The sequence below is a fragment of the Choristoneura fumiferana genome, chromosome 20, assembly GCF_025370935.1.
Source record: "Choristoneura fumiferana chromosome 20, NRCan_CFum_1, whole genome shotgun sequence".
Taxonomy (NCBI): Eukaryota; Metazoa; Arthropoda; class Insecta; order Lepidoptera; family Tortricidae; genus Choristoneura; species Choristoneura fumiferana.
Genome location: NC_133491.1, coordinates 9,107,961 through 9,131,294, shown reverse-complemented (window position 1 = coordinate 9,131,294; position 23,334 = coordinate 9,107,961). Strand labels below are relative to the sequence as shown.

The following is a 23,334-nucleotide window of genomic DNA, read 5'->3' as shown; positions in this document are numbered from 1 at the left end:
ATGTTGCCATGCCATTTTATGTTCACTTGTGACAATGTTCAAGGAGACTTCCTGTTTGACACCTGTTTGATAATATTTGCAGTTGTATCGTGTAGTACAAGCTTAAAAAGTACAAGCTTTAGGTTGTTATGTTGGTGCACTTCAATTTCATTCCATAATGACAGACAGGCCCGTTTCACACACTCTTTAAAACGACGATATTTTATTTTATTATTTGTGCAACAATCTTCATTTACATTTTAATTGATTGATTCATTCAATAAACAGCTGATTCCCGCTGATTCCTGACTTGCTTGACAACATAATTTCGTTAAATTGTGGTGTTTTGTAAAATGATATTATTATGTTAAGCAGTATTAGTTTAGTGTAACCATAAAATGAATGATCAACGATCGAAAAAGATTTTGTTCAACAAATCTTCCGTGAGTTTGTCATCCCACAACATATCTATTTTTTGTATTTGTTGTTGTTTGTACTTATCTTTCCATTGTGTTTTAGTTGCTGAGTTTAAAAGCAGAACTTTTAAAGAAGCAAGAAGAAGTACAAGATAAGAAACATTTGCCTCAACATAGAGTAGACAGTTATAAGCCTCCTGTTGCTAAAGCTAAAAATGTTAAAGATACTGAGAAACCAGGGAAAAGAAGTTTCAAGGACAATCTTAAAGCAGTTGACACTGATGAGCTGGAGGCCTGTAGGAAGTCAAAGTGAGTGGTAATAGGTTAAGGTTTCACATTGCTGGCAGCTTACATGTTTAGCTGACAACAAAATTGATAGTAAATTTCTGATGAAATATTATTTAATTATTTCACATATAGATTATTGCTACTATAATATAATAGCCGTTGCTCGCAACTCTGTCTGCGAAGAATTTGTTAGTTTGTCCATAAGGTAGTAGCATTCTGTTTACTAAAACTAGATGATTTGTTGCACCTATTTTGTGCGACTGCTTGTAGGTATTGGAGGTATATGGGTTTATGTCTTAATTGCAGAATCCCTCTAGTCAATTGGTTGTCAGCTTTATTGCCTCGCAATCCACTGTAACCTTTTATTGCAGTGTTGTGGAGTTTGTCTCACTTATCCTCATTAGATCTTGATGGCATTAGTATTGAATTATTTCTCAAAAAGATGTTTTTCATGATGATTTTTTTAATTTTTCAGTTGTCTACTTATTAAAAAAAAATAACGCAGAAGTTATTTCACTACAAAAATAAGTAATATTGTTTTAAAATATATACGAAACCTTGTGGTAAAAGTGATAAAAAGTCAGATAATCTTTGTTGTTGGATCCAATAGAAAGTTTTGATGTGGTTACAAAATTACGATTTTTTCCTCTTGTGAGGATGTTTTTCTGACGTCAAGAAATTTTGGATATTTTATGTTCTATGATCTCTTCTTTAGGGTTAATAATTTCTTGACAAAATTTATTTCTTGTCAATTTCATGATGGGACAACTTTTTGAGAAATACTTGTATTAGCTTAGATGTCATTGTTTTGATCTGTAGAGCTTGCAGAACCGATTTGCTATCTGACAGTAAAAAAAATATATATATTTTTTTTCCTCCATAAATCATACTTATTCTGCTTTTCAGATTGGCATTAGAAAAAAAAGCAGAGTTGTATGCACATTTGGCAGATGGTGCTGGCAATTCGGAACTCAGTGGTAGATTTCTAGTGGACTTTAATACTAAAAAGCAGCAGGAACCGGAACCTGAGTGTAAATCCAGTCAGGACACTGATGTAACATATCAAAGCTATGAGGAAGTTGAAAGTGAATGGTAAATTATTGTACAATATTTCTATGGCACTGATATAATTTTTATACAAACCTTGTTTTATTGGTTTGGTTAGCTGGTTTTTGTCTCAGGGTAGGCACTAGGCATCAATAATTTTGGTGTCTAAAAGGTCTCTGGGTGATTTCATTATTGTGGGTGCAACATTTAGTAATTTAAAGCTTATTGCCAAAATTTCTGAAAATAATTAATAAGAATAATTCAAATCTTTAATAATAATGTTTTGTTGTTTTTTTTTTATCTCCAGGACCGAATTCACGGATTGTCTTGGCAGGACACGCAAATGTCTTAAATCAGATTTAGACCTTTACATCAAACGAGACCAGGAACTGATGCAGACTATGATTAAGGACCAAGTAAAACCGATTGAAGAAATGCCAGAAAATGTAATTTTATATATTATTAGCAGTTTCCCTGAGATTAGAATTCCCTATCCTGTGAGATTTTGATTTTGGTTTTTCCTTACAAATTGCCATAACTGAATTACCTGTGAGCATAGAGTGAAGATAGCACTAAAGCGGCATTTAGACTGAGTCGTTCGCAGCATGCTGCACGCGGCGACCGCAAAAGTGTAAAGAACACGGTAGTCGGCCGCATTCGGCGAGCGACAGCTGCCACCACCTTAATATGGTGGCCGCAGTAGACGGACAGACTAATGTAAAGACGACGTTCGTTCGCCGAAGTAGTTTGAAACAAATTCGGCGACCGCATTAGGTGAACGACGCAGCCGCTTTATAGCACAACCAATAAAAAAAAACTGAAAATCAATTTTTTTCCTTGTCTCACACTGCATAAATATTGCTTAGAAGAGCACTTACCCTTACCCTTACTTTTTTTTACTTTTTTGAGACCAGCAATTTGCGATCATATCGTGACATAACTTTTTTAAATTTAAATTTATTTTTGTTATTTCGTACTTTGTCACAAATTAATGATTTCATTCTTTCTCTCACTTTGCTAACAATGGATATTCATAAATACCTACAAATTTGTGCGGAAGCGGAACCTTTGGTACGCGAGTCCGGCTCGCACTTGGCCGGTTTTTTTATTTTAATGCGTCTTGTTTCAGGAAGTGCCTCAAGTTGAAAAACCACTGTTAGTACAAAAAACAAATGACTACTTGCAATCATTGCGCGAAAAATGGGAAGAGAAAGAACGAGAACTCCTTGCTAAAGATAAAGATATCCACTATCAGGATCTACTTTATGACGGTTTGTACTATTTCATTGTGTTGATGTTTTAAAGTATTAAGTCATTAAAAAAAATGCTAGTTATATGGCGAACTATTTATATTACACAAATAAACATTCAAATTTTACTAAAAGAGCCCAGTTTAGTCTTGCAAGGAAAATGTAAGTTACAATACATTGCGAAGCCAAAAGCTTAAGAGATTAAAGTAGCTAATTGAGCACCACGTTGTAATAAAACTTGCACGATTTCTTTCATATCTAAACTGGGCTTTAGACCTACGCTCTCTTAATTGCTACTTAAATTTCAGAGGCAAGAATCCACGGCGTGAGCTACTTTTCGTTTAGCACCGACGAAGCGGAGCGCCAGAAGCAGATGGAGGCGCTGAAAAAGCAGCGGCAGGAGACCCTCGCGGCGCAGGCGGAGGCCGAAGAGCGGCGCCGGAAGCGCGATGAGCTGTTAGCGGCGCGCGTCGCGGCCGCGCGGGCGCGCCAGAGGGCGCGCGCGGGACTGCCGCCCGAAGACCCCACCAAAGGTAACGCATCCGGTCTAGATCATAAACTTAATATTACTTAGACACCTTGCCATACCTTGCTTGACAGCGTGACCGAAAGTGAGATGGGCCTGTCTGTGTAAATTTGTAAATGTCTGTGTGAGTTTTAGAGTTGCCCTCACTGGTAAATATGAGTTGTCGATAACCATAGGTACTGTATACCCAGTATCCCCGTATATCCGGTATCGTCATATAGGTATTTAAGGTACACAGTACAAATAAATCTTAAGGGCTGTTGCAGTAAAGTAGGTACTAGAAATTTCATAAACATCTCTAAATTAAAAAAAATTGCCAGCAAATATCTGACACTCCCACTCATGTCACTCGTCGTTAACTTTACACTAGACAGTTAGGTACCTATATTCGTATGTCGAGAGTGTAAATATTAAGTTATAAATAAAACACATACAAGATACGTACCTACTTAGCTTTAATGAACACTTAAGGTATTTTTAGTTACCGTGGCACAAAAGTCCAATTGTTATCTCAATATTAAAAATGACTCTAACGAAACGTATGAAAATTATCGCTAAATTGACAAAACTTTATTGGAAGAATATCGATAAAGGTATCGATAAAAAATATTCAAATTCTACGCCGTAAGTGCTCAAGTTCACGGATACAATATATTTTTATTTAACACATAATTATTAGAAATCAAGCCATATTTATGAAATAAACTGTTTACCGCTTCATATTAGCATATTAATAAGTAAATTTGGGAATACATTCAATTGAAATAAGAGCTATGAAAATGGTACTTGTACAATCATATTTTACTGTGAAATGTATGTTTATTTGGGTTATGGCAGTAGGTTGTATCAGAACTTAACACAGAACACGACACCATTCTGGAATCCTACCGTTTTATGCAAAAAATCGAAAGGATTGCAGAAGTAAATGCAAAACAAATACGACGAAAATTTTGACAGGAGGCTAAAGGAGGCTCACTGATTCAAAACGGGTCACGCTGTCATTTTGAGTTTATCTCTTTCCCACACATAACTTATGCTGTAAGGATCGGTTTCTTCACTCGCACCACTGTAGGTCTATCTATTTACGCTAGTAATATTATGTTTATGATCTACGTAAGGTTTGGCATAGCTTTGGCGTAGATTGTAATTAGAGTTTTAAACAAAAAAACAAATTGATATTTCTTTAGTTATAATTCATCCTATTCAAAATTGTTCTCAAATAAATATTATTCGTTTTGTTGACGACTTGCTGACTACAATCATCTATCGTGTCATTCGTTAAAACTATGTTGGTAAACTTTACGTTTATTTAATTTTTTTTTTATTAAATGAGGTCATTTCTTAAACACATCACAAATCCTGACACACAGGACAAATCCTGACGTTTCGCAACCCTATGTCTAGAGGACAGAATACCTCACTAGTTTTTTTTAAACAAAAGTAGGCATGCGTTTGACCACAATCACGTCTGATTGTAAGCGAAGATGTGCACACTAGCCTTATAAATGCTCATTCACCCTAGATTTGAAGACGGCCATATTTTAGTGATAAGGGAACACAGCCGGCAGAGCATTTCACTCCTCAGCTGCCCGGTGTGTTTTTATTATTAGAGCACTATGCAATGGCTAACATTTATCATTTAACTAGATTTTGCTTCGCCCGCGTTAAATTAGGGGTTTAAGCTGAGCGTTAATGAGTCAGTCAGACAGTGAGTCAGGTCTTCTATTGATATATATGTATAAATATTATTATTATTGTTAGCCTGAAAACAAAGTTTCATGTTTTTAGTTTCAAAAATGACGGACTTCGATACAAATATTCAACCTCCTTTTTACCCCCTTAAGTATTGAATTTCGGAAGGTTTAGGCTGGTCTGTGAGTCAAGTCTTCTCTTTTTATATATGTATATAGAAGTTTCGCGATCTGGGGAAATTTGCAACTGTACTGAATTATAAAAGGAATTTCGACAATGTGATTATAGGACTCAAATTTCGAGATGTATCCGTAAATATAAAATGCAATAAACTGCGATTTGATAGAAGATTACACTTTGGGAAATAAATTTAACATTCAATGTTTTCACTTACAGAGAATGAAAAAGACTTCACAACCTGTCTACTTGAGTTTTTGACGCAACAAAAGAACGAAGCTGACAATAAAGCGAAAGAAGAAGAGAAGAAGATAAAGGAGGAACAAGAAAAAGAAAGACAGAAGTTACGAGATGCTTACGTACGAGACTGGGACATCGGGAAAGAAGGCGTCGAAGGTAAAGTAAAGAAATTCAGAGAAATGACTCAAGAAGAATATGTTGAGCAGCAACGAGCAAAGAGAATAGAAGAATTTGCTCCCATACAGGGATCTTGCAGAGATGGCTCCAACTATACATTTGACGGAAGAGGTAAAGTAGTGGCTCCTGATAATTATCCGCCTCTGTCTAAATCGTGGACAGATGTAAGGCCGAAGGTTAAAACTCCTCCACCTCCTATTATAAGCTATACAGAACCTGAGGAAAAAGGTCTTTATTTCTCTAGTAAGAAATCTATGCCTAAACCGAGTGTGCAATATAAGAATTTTGTGAAAGCTCAGCCTACTCCTATAGAGAATGAGATAAGTGATGACGAATCTGAGGCACAGAGAAGTGAGGAAAGAAATCCTGAAGCGAATCATGCAGAAATAGCTCCGCCTCCTACGTATGATTACTATGGACCTGTGCCGAAAAAGTATAAACCTCAGAAACCCTTTGTATCTGACATTAGGGAAGCGTATGCGCAAGGTGCAAGGAGCCTTGAACCTAAATCTAGTAGTGAACGGCTACCACAGCACTATGATTTCACATTCGATTGAAACTTGAATAAAACATAATTATAATTAAAGTGCAAGTTTTTATTCCTTCACTGTATCCGATATCAATGCCAATTAATATGAATTTGTAAACTAACCTAACTATATCACAATGATGAACACTACTTGGCTTTGAAATAAGTTCATTTTGAGTCTATTACAATTTTTAAAGCTGTTGTGATAGAGATCATTATTACACAGTGTGAGCACTAAAAGTACAAAAGTATTATTTTTACAATTACCTAAAGGTATAAAATGCAACTTAAAAATAACACATAACTAAATGTAATTTGTGTTGCGCTATTCTTGCGCCGGGACGCTGGTGTAGTTATTCTTTTTTCCAGATTTTCCTGTGTTATAGTAATAGTAGTTGTAGCTTCTGTAGTCGGTGTTGTAGTAGTTTTTTCAGCCAACGAAGTAGGACTACCGTTCTCTTGCAAAGCTTCTGCTGTAGGCATTCCTTCGCTTGGTTTTACGCTTTTCATAGTTGATGTTTCAACAGTCTTCGTCTCTTCAGTCGGTTTCATTGTTTCGTCACTGTTCGCTGGGCTGATGATTGGAGCGTCATTCTGCATTTCATCGATAGCTTTTGTAGCTTCATCATTGGTCTTGACCTCTGTAGCTATTGTGGGTAATTCAGAAGGTGATTCAGATATTATTTTCGCTGTTATAATATCTTGCTGCATAGCTTCCGTAGGTTTTATTGTTTCGTCGCTTTGTGCTACTTTAGTGATTTCGTTGCTTTTCACTTCAGTCTTAGTTGTATCTGTAATTGTTATTGGTATCTCTTCATGTTTTTCGGTTTCTATTTCCTCCGTTGGTTTGTCAGATTCGTTAGCGGATGAAATATCCGATGTACATGGCAGTTCATTGTCTTTTATAGTGACCGACTCATCTGTTGGATCGCTGACATGAATTTCGATTTCAATAAGATGATTATCTGGAGTAGTGGATTTTCCATTGTCTTTATTGTCAACGACATTTTCCGCGTTTTCTTTACCATTATCATCATGATGTTCAACGACTGTGTTTGTTGGTTGATCGGATTGAGTGTCCTCTGATTGAGTAGCATCAGCATCTGGTTGTAAATTATCATAATTTTCATTAACAATGAGTTTATCAGAAGCATTATCAGCTTCGGAGTCGTTGGCTGCATCACCATTCCCGATTATGCGCATTTTTCTCTCATGCTTTATAAGATGTGGAGACGCGACGGCTGTTCGTTTCTTGATACGGGAATTATGCGTCTTGGCCACGAGTTTGGGGAGGAGTGCGAAGGCTTCGGTTTCCCGGTCGGTGTTTGGTCCATTGCAGAGGTCTCCACGGCATGGGCACGTCATCTTCCACGTCTTGGTCGAATTGCAGAAGAGCGGGTAACACTCGTCTTGGTACATCTTGACGCAGTACCGGGACTCTATGCGAGCTGGAACAATAAATAAATGAAATTATTTAATTACATAAATACTTATATGTATATTAAATTTACCATGTGCTTGTCGGTGAAAGTACCTATGCTTTCCTTACCTGCAATGCAATAGTCAGTGGCGGAATAAGCCCTATGTGCTCAGAGCGGCAAAACTGTATAAAGCCCCCAGTCTTAGAATCAATGCAATGGTCAGTGGCGGAATAAGCCCTATAGCCACAGAGCGGCAAAACTGTATAAGGCCCCCAGTCTTAGAATCAATGCAATGGTCAGTGGCGGAATAAGCCCTATAGCCACAGAGCGGCAAAACTGTATAAGGCCCCAGTCTTAGAATCAATGCAATGGTCAGTGGCGGAATAAGCCCTATAGGCTTAGAGCAGCAAAACTGTATAAGGCCCCAGTCTTAGAATCAATGCAATGGTCAGTGGCGGAATAAGCCCTATAGCCACAGAGCGGCAAAACTGTATAAGGCCCCCAGTCTTAGAATCAATGCAATGGTCAGTGGCGGAATAAGCCCTATAGGCTCAGAGCGGCAAAACTGTATAAGGCCCCCAGTCTTAGAATCAATGCAATGGTCAGTGGCGGAATAAGCCCTATAGGCTTAGAGCGGCAAAACTGTATAAGGCCCCCAGTCTTAGAATCAATGCAATGGTCAGTGGCGGAATAAGCCCTATAGGCTTAGAGCGGCAAAACTGTACAAGGCCCCCAGTCTTAGAATCAATGCAATGGTCAGTGGCGGAATAAGCCCTATAGGCTTAGAGCGGCAAAACTGTATAAGGCCCCCAGTCTTAGAATCAATGCAATGGTCAGTGGCGGAATAAGCCCTATAGGCTTAGAGCGGCAAAACTGTATAAGGCCCCCAGTCTTAGAATCAATGCAATGGTCAGTGGCGGAATAAGCCCTATAGGCTTAGAGCGGCAAAACTGTATAAGGCCCCCAGTCTTAGAATCAATGCAATGGTCAGTGGCGGAATAAGCCCTATAGGGCTCAGAGCGGCAAAACTGTATAAGGTCTTAGAAGTTGATGTAAGCATTAAACATATTTTTAACATTGTCCAGAAACGGAATCGTGTACCAGGGTGGAGCCTTTGTGCTACTGATATCATACCTATTGACATTTCATACAGCTGCCAAAGAAATCATAGGGATATTGATTATGAAAAGGTTCCACCCTAAGAGAACTTGTGGACGGCCACGGTCCCACGTTCCCATGGTCTCACGGCCAATTGCGCCCCACTACTCCTAGCCTGCTGTAAACTGTGAGAAGTTCCCAATCCGCACTGGACCCGAGAGGGTCAGTGCTCAGCAGTGGGACGTAGTATAGTCATCATCACCATCGTCATCTTGCTGGGCACAGGCCTCCTATCAGATTGAGAGGGCTTGGGGCGTAGGTCCCACACACCATTGCATTGCTTCGCTGGTTTGTGCAGGTCCTCACGATGTTTTCCTTCACCGTACAGATCGTGGTAAATTTCGAATGCTATTTCGCACATGAATTTCGAAAAACTCAGGTGCGAGGCTGGGTTTGAACCCACGATCTGCTTGAGAGGGAGGTGGGGTGACGGCGTCTATCATGGACATGGTAAGCACAGTAGTACCCAGTAATGAGCAACAAGGATTCAATGCCTTATAGCTCACCATTCACGAACTTAACCAGTTTATGATCATCAGTAATCTTAAGATTAGTTTTTTTAGTGTCCGTTTCTTAAAATTTGAGTTAACGGAAAAAATATTGGTATTTGTGTATGATTCAAAGTCAAAGTCAAAAATCTTTATTCAATCTAGTTAGGCTATAACAAGCACTTATATGAATGTCAAAAAAAACTACCACCGGTTCGGAAAAACCTCTGTTGAGAAGAATCCGGCAAGAAACTCAACGAGGTATATTTTTTTTAAACAGATTTACAATATTATTAAATGATATCTTTTTTTTTATACAATATAGGCTTGCGTTTGGCCACAATCACGCCTGATGGAAAGCGAGGATGAGACCTACGATGGAGCACGCTTGCCTAGTAAATGCTCATTCACCCTGGACTTGAAAGCGGCCAAATTCAAATTTTCAAATTGTAGTGTTCAGGAAACACAGTCGCAGTGAGGGAGTGCCACTCTTTATACATTACAAGTATTTAACACATTGTTTGATTGTTGTTATAGTCTTGTTATAGCCTAAATTGAATAAAGATATTTTGACTCTGACTTTGATTGGTGCCATAATACATACTAAGTAATATTATAAATGAGAAAGTGTGTTTGTATGTTTGTCCGTCTTTCACGTTGAAATGGAGCAACGGATCGACGTGATTTTTGGCATACTGGGATAGTTTATGGGCCAGAGAGTGACAAAGGCTACTTTTTATCCCAGAAAAATGCACAGTTCCCGAAGGAATAGCGGCCGATAACTGAATGAGGGCTATCGCGAATGAATTCGCCGCTAGAGGCGCTAGTGTAGCGTGAGGTCTCCGAAAGGTCAAATCTCATAGTTTTTGGGTGAGCTACGCGGGTTTATTTATAATTAGAATAATTTTGTGAATATTTTGCAATATCTGAAATTAATTATGGCAAATATGCGTTCCGGGGCAATGAATGTCTGTGTTTTGAGACAGTTTTGTCTTTCGGAAACCTTTGTCCTCCCTTTTTTCCGAACAAAACGGGGACTTTGCAACACTGTGGCATGCTCGATATTTTTATGCTACGGTTTAAAGGTGTATTAAATATGATTTTAATCTAAACTTTGTATTCACGCCCATAATAACAGACTTTGAAAGCCATACTTAAAAACCTCACGCAACAGTGCGCCATCTAGTGAGACAAAAAACGATAGCCCTCATTCCATGCGGGCGAAGCCGCGGGCAAAAGCTAGTCCTAGTAAAAGTATAAAGCAAACCCAACGAGACGAGATAAATCATGTCATGTCATGAGAAAGGGAGTAACATACTAATAATGAATTATTAGACAAAGACGAAGTATATCTCGTCTCTTTGGCTTTGCATTAGTCTGGAGACCCACGGGGTGAAGTGGCCACGACGGCGCAGTACTCGTAGCCGGGCTCGCAGACGGTGACCGGAGCGGAGCCGCCGCACGGAGCGGAGCGGCGGCTGCGGTGCACCTGCTCCGCTAGCGGCCCGCACCAGTAGCAACGCCGGGGCTCCGCCGCCCCTGTTACATTTATGTATACGTCAAAATGTATTGTATAACTCGTTATTGTAGGTAGGTACATATCAGTGGTGTAGCGTCAGATATTTCCGTGGTAAAGCCGAAGTAAAGATCGCTTAGGTATATTTTTCATAGATTCTGTAAGTCTTGTCGTCCTATTTTGTAAATATTGGGCAAGCCGGTGGGAATAGAGTTCTATGGACGCTTCGCCACTAGTACATATACATAAAACATATGAAAATAACAGTTATCTAAAAAGAAAAAGAGATGTATACCTAGGTATTGCCACGAGAGTTGAAGTGAATGATTATCAATCACATATTATACAGCTACAACATGTGTAATGTCAGCAGGATGTTGACATTTACTCATTCATTTCATTCATTCTCCTTTTGTGCAATCAGTTCTTTTTATAGCTGTGTGTAATTGACTTCAACTCTCGTGGCACTATCTATACAAAGGCGAATTTATCCGTTACATAGATGTCGCTAGTGTCGCTGCTTAAGTGACTAAATAAGAAAACAAACAAGCTGAGATATGATATGTGATGCATAGGAGAAATTTGTGTCTGTACTCCTGTCCAGTGGTGGTGTAGAGGTACCTATAGCACGCAGCACGGAATGCTGAGGACCTGGGTTCGATTTCCAGAGCTGGTTTCTTTTTCTGGTTTTTCTGTGCATCTATGTTTCAGTTTGTATTTTCGATATGCATTTTACGGGATGACCGTAAAAGTAACAAAATTTGGAGTTGAAATAAAAAAAAATACAAAAAGACTCCATAAACCTCAAAATCTTAATTTGATTGCTTAGTAGCGACATCTCTTGTCCGGTGAGCGGTTAGTTCCAATGGAGTGTTGAAAGTTTCTCGATGAGGGCTACAATATAGATGTTGCTAGTGTCGCTGCTTAAGTGACTAAATAAGAAAACAAACAAGCTGAGATATTTGGTGCATAGGAGAAATTTGTGTCTGTAAACCTGTCCAGTGGTGGTGTAGAGGTATAGCACTCAGCACGGAATGCTGAGGACCTGGGTTCGATTCCCAGCGCTGGTCTCTTTTTCTGGTTTTTCTGTGCATCTATGTTTCAGTTTGTATTTTCGATACGATTTTATCCCTCATATATTGTGTTCAGACGTTTCACCGCCCCCTCTCTAGGCTAGGTCTGTTTGTAGTTCAAACAGCTTATCACATTAAACATTTACGTACTTACCCGGTGTGAGAAGTATGTTATGTGAAGTGTCAAGCAGAGTGCGTATATAATAATAAGGAGTAGGTACTGCAGCATAACTAGCAGTCCAAAAGCACTTAAGGTGCCTGTAGACCCTCGATAAGCCGACACAAATTAAACAACGTAAAATTTTAACGGAAACTATTATTTATTCAAATTTTAAAAGCCGCACATAAAGGAAAAAATCACAAACAACCGGTATATTAAAAAACAAAACCCGAGAGATATAAAAAAATCGTAAAACCGTTTCACACGTTGCTTTAATTTTACAACAGAGGTAAAAATATAACAATAGTAATTTTGTAGTTTGAAAGAAAATAGTTATTTGGGCCGAAATTGGACACGAAAAGGACATAAGAGCACTTGCAAGCCTCGTTTGGAATTTTGAAAATTTTATACACAGTCATTCAAAATACTAGCACAAATAAGAAATCCTAACAAGGTTTTTTTGATGTATGTCAGAACCGCTATGACGGCGTTTCATGATATGCCTAGGAATTCATGATCTGCCTAACTGGCCAAATCATGAAATAAACTATCTCTATGCCAAAAATACAAAGACGACAAAAAAGACGGACAAACATACAAACACACACATTTTCGCATTTATAATATTATTAGTATTAGTATAGTATATTAGTTTTAGTATGGATTACCTACGTCAATATTATTCTTGATATGTATCTTAATTTAAAAGCTACTAAAAGATAATGTTTTAAAGTTGGTGCTAAACGTAGTGCTAAATACCTATGTAAGTCACTTTGACGCTATTAGTCTACTCGTAATTCGAGTAGGTATGAAAAAAAATCAAAAGTATGTATCTTACATCATAAAATGTAAGAATTTAACTTTTTTTTCAATTTGATTTGTCTCATTGTCACCGTGCCAAGTCGTAAGTCCAATTCTCCGTATTTACTTTTCTCTTAACCCATTTCAGAGCAAAGTGCAATTCGGACCGAGAAAAATTATAAACCAGTGGCTGCCGGAACCAGCGACCGTTTTAAAAAGTTTAGTTTACCCTTTGTAAAGTGCAAATAGGAGCACAAAAAACAAAGCGAAAAGTTTTTCTTTAACTTAAAAAGCCATGAGAGGGACTGACGACGATATCGTATTTTGGTAATGGGATTCGCACCGTTTTAGTGAAATGTAGGTAGATAGGTACATATTATGTTGCTACGTTTATTCTATACTATTACTCTAAAGGATAATAAACGGATATATCGTATGGAATGACCTATATAGTTTGTTGTATGGCTGCACACATCCCTTCTTTGGACTTATTTGGTTTGCTTGAACGTTATATTACGAGATTGACTTACTTTTGCACCTTCGCTTAGTCATTAGGTAGGTAGGTACTCACTCGTACACTTTGCTAATTAAAATATTTTACCTAACAGAGTCGCTTCGTGAAAAACGATGTACTTAGCACATTTATATCTTTGATTCATTAGAAGCTAGGTGTTTTTAAAATTTTCCGGAATATTTCAGCAAATTGTGGGTTGTTTAACTAAACAGATCTGTAAATATTTTCATCTGAATTTTTGATTAAAAATGTAGCCGCGCCTTTGTCGCGTTAGCTCTTCGATCATCGAAGCGTTAGCTACACCTCGAACATAACCACAATAACAAATCCCGAAAACAATTACAGGGGTTTTTTTTATTCGACTGGTTAGAAGCCTAAGATGGGATACCTCAAGTGCCAGTAATTTCACCGGCTTACTCTCCACGCCGAAACACAACAGTGCAAGCACTGCTGCTTCTCGGTAGGATTAGCGAGCAAGATGGTGATAGCAATCCTGCTTGGAGGATTTTACTAACTAACCCAACCCCCGAGAGTTTTGTTTTTTTTAATACAGTAAAGCACAATTCAAATAAGCAACGTATTGGCGTGATCTGGCCTTATTGTCTAACACACTTGCAATCACGATCGTTTTCACCACTTTTTTCTATCACACGGTATAAGACGGCATTGTCTAAAACGGCCTCTGGTCTGTTCATCATTGAGCATGTTGTTAAATATCTATTCGCACGTCGGGTGAGTAATTTAGGCCGTCTAAATCTGCTTTTATACGGCCAGTGTTCTGCACTACGCGAAGATAAACGAAGCTGGTATTTTATTTGCACTGTACACGTAAAAGATCCGCATTTAACACTCATCGTCCATCTAAGACTTAAAAACAGACCGCCATAGGCGATGGCGCGAGCGGGGCGGAAGTAAAACAAAAGAAAAAAAAAGATTTATTTCAGGCCATATAAGATGAGACTTATAATTTATAGCGACTCTACAGCCAAGGTAATGAGACAGTGTTTAGATCATCTTGAGCACCAAAACTTTTTTTTCTCTCATCAATTTGACATGACTGTACAGGGAGTCTTTGACCATGGGGCTTTAAATCCAGGGTTCGATTCTAGTCGCATAACTGACCTACGTTTATAAAGAAGTAGTGAGAATTTTCAGTTGTCCTGATTTGTTTGTGAGCAATAAGTAAAACCGGTCAAGAAAAAAATGTTTCCCATATTTCGATCTAAGTGTCTTGTATAGAAAGTGTATAGAAATAATAGTAATTCAAATCGGACCTCATTCTAAGTTGTCATCAAAATTCGTAAAATATGTAGGTACTAGGTAGCATTATTTAGGCACATTAAATGTCTCTTCCTCGACGCATTTACTCACAGATTCCCTCGCGTGAACGGCGTGAAGTGTTTTTTATTCCCGGACAAGGCGATTCAGCGGTGTCAAATGTGGGAATCCCTTTACGCTGCGCGGTGCGGCCACGCGTTCCACAATGAATCACTCCCAACAGGAACCCTGGCTTTTTATAAAAGAAATCACCATCGTTTTACATCGCTGCTACAACATAATGGCGAATAAAAAACTCTCAAGCACTTAGCTGATATTACGAAGTCGTAAGGAAGTATATACTTAAAATCCTACTGGTTTTTAATTTGTACGTTAAAATATTAAAAAGAATATTTAAGCAGCATAATGTTATCTATTTTTTTGCTGAGATGAGGCCGAGACTATTAGAGCTTAAGTACATTTCGAAATCTACTTTCGGATATACCTATGTTTTTAACTAATAAATTCGCTAATGATAATGAACTAGTCACCGTCACCGATTACATCGATCGAAGAAAATGTATTTAGTTGGAATGGCACCTTACTCCAAGAACATATAACCGTTTAGGGCGTTCTCGAGTGGCGATCACGAATCTGAAAAAGCAACGTTGGCAGGTCTCCCACTAAGTGGACCGAGGAGTTTAGTTTTGCACACAACTGGTGTAAGCCTTTGTTCAACAGTTGACGTAACGTCTTGGCTTCGAATGATCATAATGACCATGTTTCTAAATACACAGCATAGCATAACGGGAGATATCCTATAGCCGATTTCTTTTTTTTTCTTGTACCTTATGCGTGCGGAAATCGTGATGCACTAGTGCAATTTTTCTAAATTAATGTGTGAATTTATATTAGACATACCGAACTTTAAAGCGGATGAAAACATTGTGAGGAAACCTGTACACAGCTTCGACAAACATCAATGGTGTGTTCGGCCCAAGCTCTCATTCTGTGAGGAAGCCTGTGCCCTGCAGTGGCACGTATATAGGCCGAGATGGTATATATTGTATATGTATTTTTAAATTATGAGCAAAAACGATCATATTCACTTGTAAGTGTTTTTTTTAGAGTTCTGTACCTCAGTCAGCAAAAACGGAACCTTTATAGTAGGATCATTTGGTGTGCTGTTTATTTACCCTACTGCGAAGAAGTATGTATATATGCATGCACATATATACAGACACATTAGGGTAAATAGCAGTCCGCAGTGAGTAGTTACGAGAGGACATAGGAATAGATGTTTATGTCGATGAAATCTTGAAAAATGTAAATGGCGGTTTTTTGGCGCCTAGTTGCGAGTTTCATTTTTTTTTATTCAAACCTATCGAGTAGGGTATCAAAAGGAAGCTAATAATTAGCCCATTCTAAATATATATGGGTTGTAATAGTTTTAGGGGCTGTTTCACCATCCATTGAGTAGTGTTAATTGACGGTTAAATGTGATGCCGTCTCCGTCTATTCGATCAAAACAAATAGAGACGGCATCACATTTAACCGTCAGTTAACACTAATCAATGGATGGTGAAACAGCCCCTTAATCTACTATTTTCACAGAAATATTAAAAAAAAAACCCGACTGTCTTAAAAATACTATAAAAAGGAGAAGACAAGTCTAGTGGGCTAGAGCTCTGTTAAGTAGCTAACTTAAAGTTCAACAGTCGGGACCCATTGGGTACTAAGAATTTTTGAGCTGGTCACGATTTGAACGAGCCCACTAGACTTGTTTTCTTCTTTTTACTGTTTTAAGGCAGTCGGGTTTTTTTAATTAATTGTTTTATTTCACACTTTTTTGATATTTCTGTGAAAATGGTTGATTATATTATTAGAATGACTTAATTATTAGCTTCCATTTGATACCCTACTCGATAGGTTTGATTTTTTTTAGATAACTCACATCTTGGCGTCATAAATCCGCCATTTTGATTTTTCAAGAATTTTATGTACCTAGTGTCACTCGCGTCATCAAGACGAATCCAATGACTTCTTCTTCGCAGTCGGGTAAAAAGTGTAAAATAGAACAATAAATTATATAAAATCAAAAAACCTGACTGCCTTAAAAATACTAAAAATAAGAAAACAAGTCTAGTTTTCTTATTTTTAGTATTTTTAAATTCTCAGGACGCGTGGACGTATCAAGCTAAAACTAATTTCAAATACTCAGGTCTGCTACCCCTTCCCTTAGAGTACTGAAAAAATCTAACTTTAGTCAACTAAGCAACAACGCAATCAAAAGATACAATCATTAAAAATGAACTCTATATCTTATCTACTTACTAAATGTACTTCCAGACGAAAAACTGAATTGCGTACCACGGTGGGACCTTTTCATAATCAACTTCGCTATTATCGAATTTCTAATTGAACATTTTTCATGCCCTGTTTTCTGTACCTACTGTAGTGTGAATAATAAAGAGCCTTTGGCAGATGTATGAAAAGTCAATATGAAATCAGTAGCACAAAGGCTCCATTGTTACCTGCAATTAGGCCCTACGCTAGCTGGCGCGGGTGGGGGTACAGGTAAAATCATAATGCTTTAGACTATCGCGGTCATTGTTCCGGTTTTGTTCCGCGTACCTTGATTATAGAGAAGCTCGATATTTCGGCACAGTTGCATGCGCCATGATCACGAGACGACTGGAGAATTGCGGGTACCCAAATCACGCCCCGATTAAATCAAGGTACGCGGAACAAAACCCGAATTTACGAGTAAACCATAACACAGGTAAAATCATCAACAGGTAAAGTCAGTTGGCGATGCTCATACTATTTTTCAGTAGCGTCCCCTCGCTCCGTGCAAACCACGTCAGTTAGCGTAGCCCTTATGACGATCCTTGAAAGTTGCAAGGAAGTTATTTACAAGTTACAGTGTCACACGAGTAGAGCAGGGCCGCGGGGGCATTAAATAATGCAGGCGATGGTCAACGCTATAACTTATTCACGTTCCAGCCTGTCGGCGGTGACAGTGGCCATGCCGGAATGTCGCCGGACAGAGCGATGGCTTACATGCCCCTAGTGTTTACTCACGGCTTTGTACACGTAAACCATTAAGAAGAAAGAAAAAACATTGATTTGTTATAGCAATAACACATCATCATGTCAGCCGAAAGACGTCCACTGCTGGACATGAGCCTCCCCCAAGGCTCCACTCAGACACGTACCTTTGGGGGGAAAATGCCCTAGTCGCCACGCTTGGCAGGCGGGTTGGCGACCGCAGTTATACCTACCAGATAGTTCGCGGAGGACTCTGCTGCCTACTTCATACTTCATCATCATCATCAAATCCTATATACGTGCCACTGCAGGGCACAGGCCTCCTCTCGTAATGAGAGGGCTTGGGCAGTAGTTCCCACGCAGGCCCAGTGCGGATTGGGAACTTCACACACACCGTTGAATTGCTTCGCAGGTTTGTGTGCAGGTTTCCTCACGATGTTTTCCTTCACCGTAAAGCTCGTGGTAAATTTCAAATGTATTTCCGCACATGAATTTCGAAAAACTCAGAGGTGCGAGCCGAGGTTAGAACCCACGATCCTCTGCTTGAGAGGCCATAGGTCAAACCACTCGGCCACCACGGCTCTCACTTCATACTTAATTAATAGCAATAACATATACATAGGATAAAAATACAAACAAAAATAAATAGTACCTATTAGATTCAGACGTTGAAATTAAATTCCGGGATAATGCTCATGGGAATTCCCAAAAAGTATATCGTGGTGTGGTCTTCATCAACGTTGCACTAAAAATAACTGTGCCAATTTTCATGGCTCTTAAACCTGGCGGTTGAGATTTTATCCCGATCTTGTGGGAATATTGGGATGAAAGGTTCAAGTTTATGTTTATGGGTTATTCCGGATGTTCAGCTATCTACATACCAAATTTTATCCATAAGCGTTCAGCCGTTTTAACGTGAAGGGCTAACAAATTTACACACTCACATACCTAACTACTCATAAACTTTTGCATTCTTTTATAATATTAGTAGCAATTTATGTATAAGGAAGTTCACCTTATTCTATGATGATGATGATATACCTATACGTTAAAACCTTATGTTTGTTTATCATAATTGTGGCGAGAGTGCGTATTTATTTACTCAGGTTATTGACACTGTATTCAATTGTTGACCTTATATATCTTTTTTCCTTTTAAAACGACCTAAGCGTCCTTTATCAGTGTCCAAGGGGATGCGAGTTTTGTAAAAGATTAATTTAATTGCATTATGTTGCAGTACCTACTAGAACCTTATTTAGATTTACTATTATTATTTGGTACGGCCTTTCGAATATGTATGTATGTATGTATGTAAGTACTTCACTATACATAAAACACAAATTAAGTACCTACTGCTATTAATGTACGCCCTCCTAGAACCCAACTGACGTCGCCTGTCACCCTACATACATCAGGCATTGTGCTTTACATTGCTTCTTCGAATAAACTTAAAAGTGGAATAAAAATTAAAAAACTAATTATTTTTTCTCAAACATGCTCGGAAATGTATGCGTTAATGTCACGAAATGGAGACATGAAGTTTCTCATTTATGGCTCCCTACCACCTCCCTACATAACTTCTTGGCCTAGGCCATGAAGTATGTATGAAAATCCATTATTGTCCGCTGCTCTAACTTTTTAAATTTGCTTACTAACATTAAACTGACAAAGGAAAAATTACGAACAGCCAACCACCACTACTCTGTAAGCATTTGCGATACTGCGATGCGATGCGATCTGCAGTAATGTACTATTAAAAGTCGCTGAACTAATGTTGTTCAGTTTGAGGAGTATAATCTATGTTTTAATTATTTGCTTATATTACAGGCCACACCCGGTATAGGTTTAACAAATTTCTAGTACTTATTTTTTGTGAAAAATGCAAGAGTTAATTGCTTGCCAGCGAGAGAGCGAGACTATAGTACACTGTAGGTACCTGTATAGGAAGTAAAACAATTACTTTGCTCACCTGCGACCTTTTGCGGAGGTCCATATCAATGAAAAATCAATTATTTTGTTTGTGTGTTGTTGTGTCCGTAAGTAATGCCTGATTCAATAATTTACCTGTATAGTTTTAAAAATAAATGTATGTGTAATAATATCGTGCACGTTTCTCCAGGAGGAAAAATGTGTGGGAAACGCTTTTAGCTTTGCCCCGGGTTGTTACTCATAACGTAACGCGTGTATTCAAGAATTCATGGTAACGGCGCGCTTCCTTCCAGTACATATGTTATAAAGTACCGGCTAACATACCAGACTAAAATTGCTACTCGCTATATACTTTTATATAGAGGTATCTCTCGATACTGGATTCACTGAAAAAAAAAAAGATTTGCTAACAGTAACAATAGTTACCTATTTGTTATGAAAGGCTGGAAAGTAACTGTTTGTCACGAGTGCTTATATTGAAACCAGAGCAAGCGAAGGATTCTAGGATTGAACCACGAGCGAAGCGAGTGGTTCAAAAGATGAATCCTGAGCGCAGTCGAGGGTTTCAAATGCACGAGATTCCTTTTTTTTCAGTGTTATATCCTTCATTATCAGCATCCCAGCCTATATTCGTCCCACTGCAGGGCACAGGCCTCCGCTCAGAATGAGAGGGCTTTGAACCGTAGTAACTTCACACACACCGTCAAATTTCTTTGTTGGATAGTCGCCGTGTCCAGGTTTCCTCACAATGTTTTCCGTCACCGTCATGCTCGTGGTAATTTTCAAACGTAATTTCACATATGAATTCCTAAAAACTCAGTGGTGCGAGCCTGGATAAAATGTACAAAAGTAAGTATCTATAGCACAAAAAAACGCTAAAACCATATTTTTTTACCGTGTCTACTATTCACACAGTGTACCCTTAAAAGTACTGAATTTGATTTTGTACTCTTTAAATTTATAAATAATACTTATAATGGCATGGACTCCTACGAGTACGGCACTCTATTTTAGCATTCACATGGAGCGTGGGCAATGAAGCGTAACCAGAGAGCAGCCATGGACAAAATCTCCATAATTGTCAACACGTCCTTTGCAACGCCTTATCAGATTTGGACAGACCCCACACTAAGGCCACTAAAGGTCGTCTAAAACTGTCCCATATTGTGTAAAGGCCACAGGTCAGCTATCGCGGAGAAATTAGTTTATTAAAATGTAGAGACACTGCTGGTGTGAGTTGTCCATGTGTGCCCAAGGCCAGACGTCCATGATTTCTTTATGCTCCTGCCGCCTTTGTCATACTATATTCCTGTACATAAGTATATTTGTACATAGGTAATTCACTTTGTGAACATGTACTTTTCAAAGGGAATGGAGTGCACATTTATTATGCATTCTTTACGTGGGATGTATTCCGTCATGGGCTATAATGATTAATTTAATACGTCGTGTATCTACTGAGTAACGACGCATAAAAAAAGTGAAAAGAATGAATAATAATCGGTACAAAGGCAATTTAGACGATAAGTCACACTGGGTATGTTTTGTTTGTTTATACTCTTTATTGTACAAAAAGGAAAAACAAAAAGGTTACATAAATAAAAGTTGTGTTAAGTACAAAGGCGGACTTATCCCTGCAGGGATCTCTGCCAGTCAACCTTTGTGGTGTTTTAGTGACAATTTAGAAATTAAAAATTAAATATTCATTTAACATGATAAAAATATTTTTGTATTCGTAAATGTGTACATATTCAGTAAAATTAAGCGTAATTACATGTTATTAGAACTGTACGAACTGAAGTAGTAGATTGCTCATTTATTTTAAAATAATAAATATTGAACAGGAACCAAACATTGTATCAGAAATAACCTCTTTAATGGTTTGTTTACATTCTTTTAATTACCTAAAAGTCTAAAGCATAAGTTTAATTTAAGGTTTGAATTAACGGTCAAATTGTAACACACGTTTCTCGGTATTTCGATTACAAATGGACTAAAAATACCTACTTGTACATTTATTAGCGGTATTTATTATGTTTTTATTTATAGTTTTGTTGTTTCATTTAACAACGTGTGTAAATTTTACCGTAAAGTTGCAAATGTTAAAATAAATGAAGTTTAAGTTCCAATTAATAAAAAGTTCTCGGCTTTGATTTCAAAAAAATAAAATAGTTACTTATAAAAGAGTAAAATGCTGACTGTTTGAGTGACTGACAGATAATGCATAACCATAACCTAAACCGGTGGAGTTTGGACGTGTCTTGATATTCAGTAGACAGATTTGAGAATGATAGAGTTGCATTAAGACGGCTTTTTTCGGGATTCCCTCGAGCTTATTTTCTATTCTTCCATGGAAGCACAACGGAATGTTTTACCTAGTACTCGTATAAAGCATATATTTGTGAACAACGGGCGTATTTCACTCGGCACGCTTGACAGTTCCCGAGCAGACTTTCGGAACTAATAAATTGCCGCGTGAAATCTGTAAGTGCCCGTTATAATCTGCGAAGTAACTCACCACTTAGCGCGATGAGAGCCGCGCTCAGCAGCGCCACTCGTAGCCCCGCTCCCGCCATCTGACTCAAACTTTATTATTTACTACCAACACAACTCTAAACTCTCACCAATACAAAAACGAAGTCGAATTAGAAGCCCGCAAACACGGTCGCGTTTCATGCGGTTTTAATTTTAATTAACTTTACGCTTAACAGTAACTTTAACAAATTGCGGACGAAAGGCAACACCAATATTCAATTAACACCACACACATTCACCTAACCCAAAATGTATGATATTTTTTATAGAGGCGGAATCGCTTTATTTTTCGCTTTTTTTAAAATTACCCACCTTGAGTACTTAAAAAAAAGCGATAGTGTATACAAAGTGTGTTCATTGACGGAGGTTACGCGTCGACTGCACGCTACGCTACCACCGCGCCCGTAGCGCCGGTGACGTGTCGCGGTCGCGTAGAGGCTGTAGCACAAACGCTACGAATTACTTCCGATCACGGTAACACTACTCCATTACAAAATAATAATCCCCATTAACCTACTCGGGAAACGCATTAGTCATGTTCCACGGCTCAGACACGAACTGGACATTTATTTATTCGTTTACCCCAAAATACCTCTCCGAAACAATGTTACTTTTATATTTACGTCTTATTCTGTGGAACGGGCTATAAAGGGCAATATATAATCTGATAGATTCAGAACCTCCATTTAGATGCCACTCAGGATGCCTAAGGCTACTAGTAAATTTGCTCGCTTTTCCATCTCGGGTCGTACCCTCATATTCGATCGACTCCAGGCTACATTATATTGGTGACTAAAATGATAGGTAGGTAGGTATATCTAGACGAGTGGTATAGGCAGAGTTTACAGCCTCGATGTCGCTACGAATTGGAGGCTCTATTAGGGACACGGCCTTACTAATGACTCTAATAACCGACTAGCCATATTGGACATTTGTAAAGATAATGGCCGATGTGTGGGACTATTAATAGTTTATTAGTTATTGATTGATAACACACGTAAAAGTATCATTGATTGCGTCAGATCGTGCCACAACATGAAAATCAATCAAAGTCTCGATTGATGCGACTCTTGATTCAGGTGGGAAGGGGGATATGATTGATTTTCGTTT

The 23,334-nt window shown here is 38.3% G+C and overlaps 2 protein-coding genes across 3 annotated transcripts; one reads left to right on the top strand and one right to left on the bottom strand.

Moving 5' to 3' along the window:
* The first annotated feature begins 183 nt into the window (after window positions 1-183).
* LOC141439273 (uncharacterized) lies at window positions 184-6,378 on the top strand. The gene is made up of 7 exons (XM_074103521.1): window positions 184-422; window positions 499-704; window positions 1,590-1,775; window positions 2,038-2,176; window positions 2,860-3,001; window positions 3,289-3,513; window positions 5,595-6,378. The coding sequence occupies exons 1-7, from the start codon at window positions 378-380 to the stop codon at window positions 6,347-6,349; spliced, it is 1,698 nt and encodes a 565-aa protein (XP_073959622.1). The 5' UTR covers window positions 184-377; the 3' UTR covers window positions 6,350-6,378.
* Window positions 6,368-22,629, bottom strand: LOC141439274 (uncharacterized). 2 transcript variants are annotated; one of them, XM_074103522.1, is made up of 4 exons: window positions 22,537-22,629; window positions 22,208-22,265; window positions 10,778-10,927; window positions 6,368-7,769 (listed from the first exon to the last, which is right to left on the bottom strand). In XM_074103522.1, exons 2-4 carry the CDS (start codon window positions 22,263-22,265, stop codon window positions 6,589-6,591), a joined length of 1,389 nt encoding a protein of 462 aa, XP_073959623.1. In that variant the 5' UTR covers window positions 22,537-22,629; the 3' UTR covers window positions 6,368-6,588. The 2 variants fall into 2 exon arrangements, with proteins under 2 accessions (XP_073959623.1, XP_073959624.1); XM_074103523.1 differs by lacking the exon at window positions 10,778-10,927.
* Window positions 22,630-23,334: the final 705 nt, after the last annotated feature.

Coding starts and splice junctions, on each gene's coding strand:
- LOC141439273 (XM_074103521.1), top strand. CDS start 378: ATGAATGATCAACGATCGAAAAAGATTTTGTTCAACAAATCTTCC. Junction 2,177..2,859: donor TTGAAGAAATGCCAGAAAAT/GTAATTTTATAT, acceptor GTCTTGTTTCAG/GAAGTGCCTCAAGTTGAAAA. Junction 3,514..5,594: donor GCCCGAAGACCCCACCAAAG/GTAACGCATCCG, acceptor TTTCACTTACAG/AGAATGAAAAAGACTTCACA.
- LOC141439274 (XM_074103522.1), bottom strand. CDS start 22,265: ATGGCGGGAGCGGGGCTACGAGTGGCGCTGCTGAGCGCGGCTCTCATC. Junction 10,928..22,207: donor GGCTCTCATCGCGCTAAGTG/GTGAGTTACTTC, acceptor TAAATGTAACAG/GGGCGGCGGAGCCCCGGCGT. Junction 7,770..10,777: donor CGTCGTGGCCACTTCACCCC/GTGGGTCTCCAG, acceptor TTATTGTTCCAG/CTCGCATAGAGTCCCGGTAC.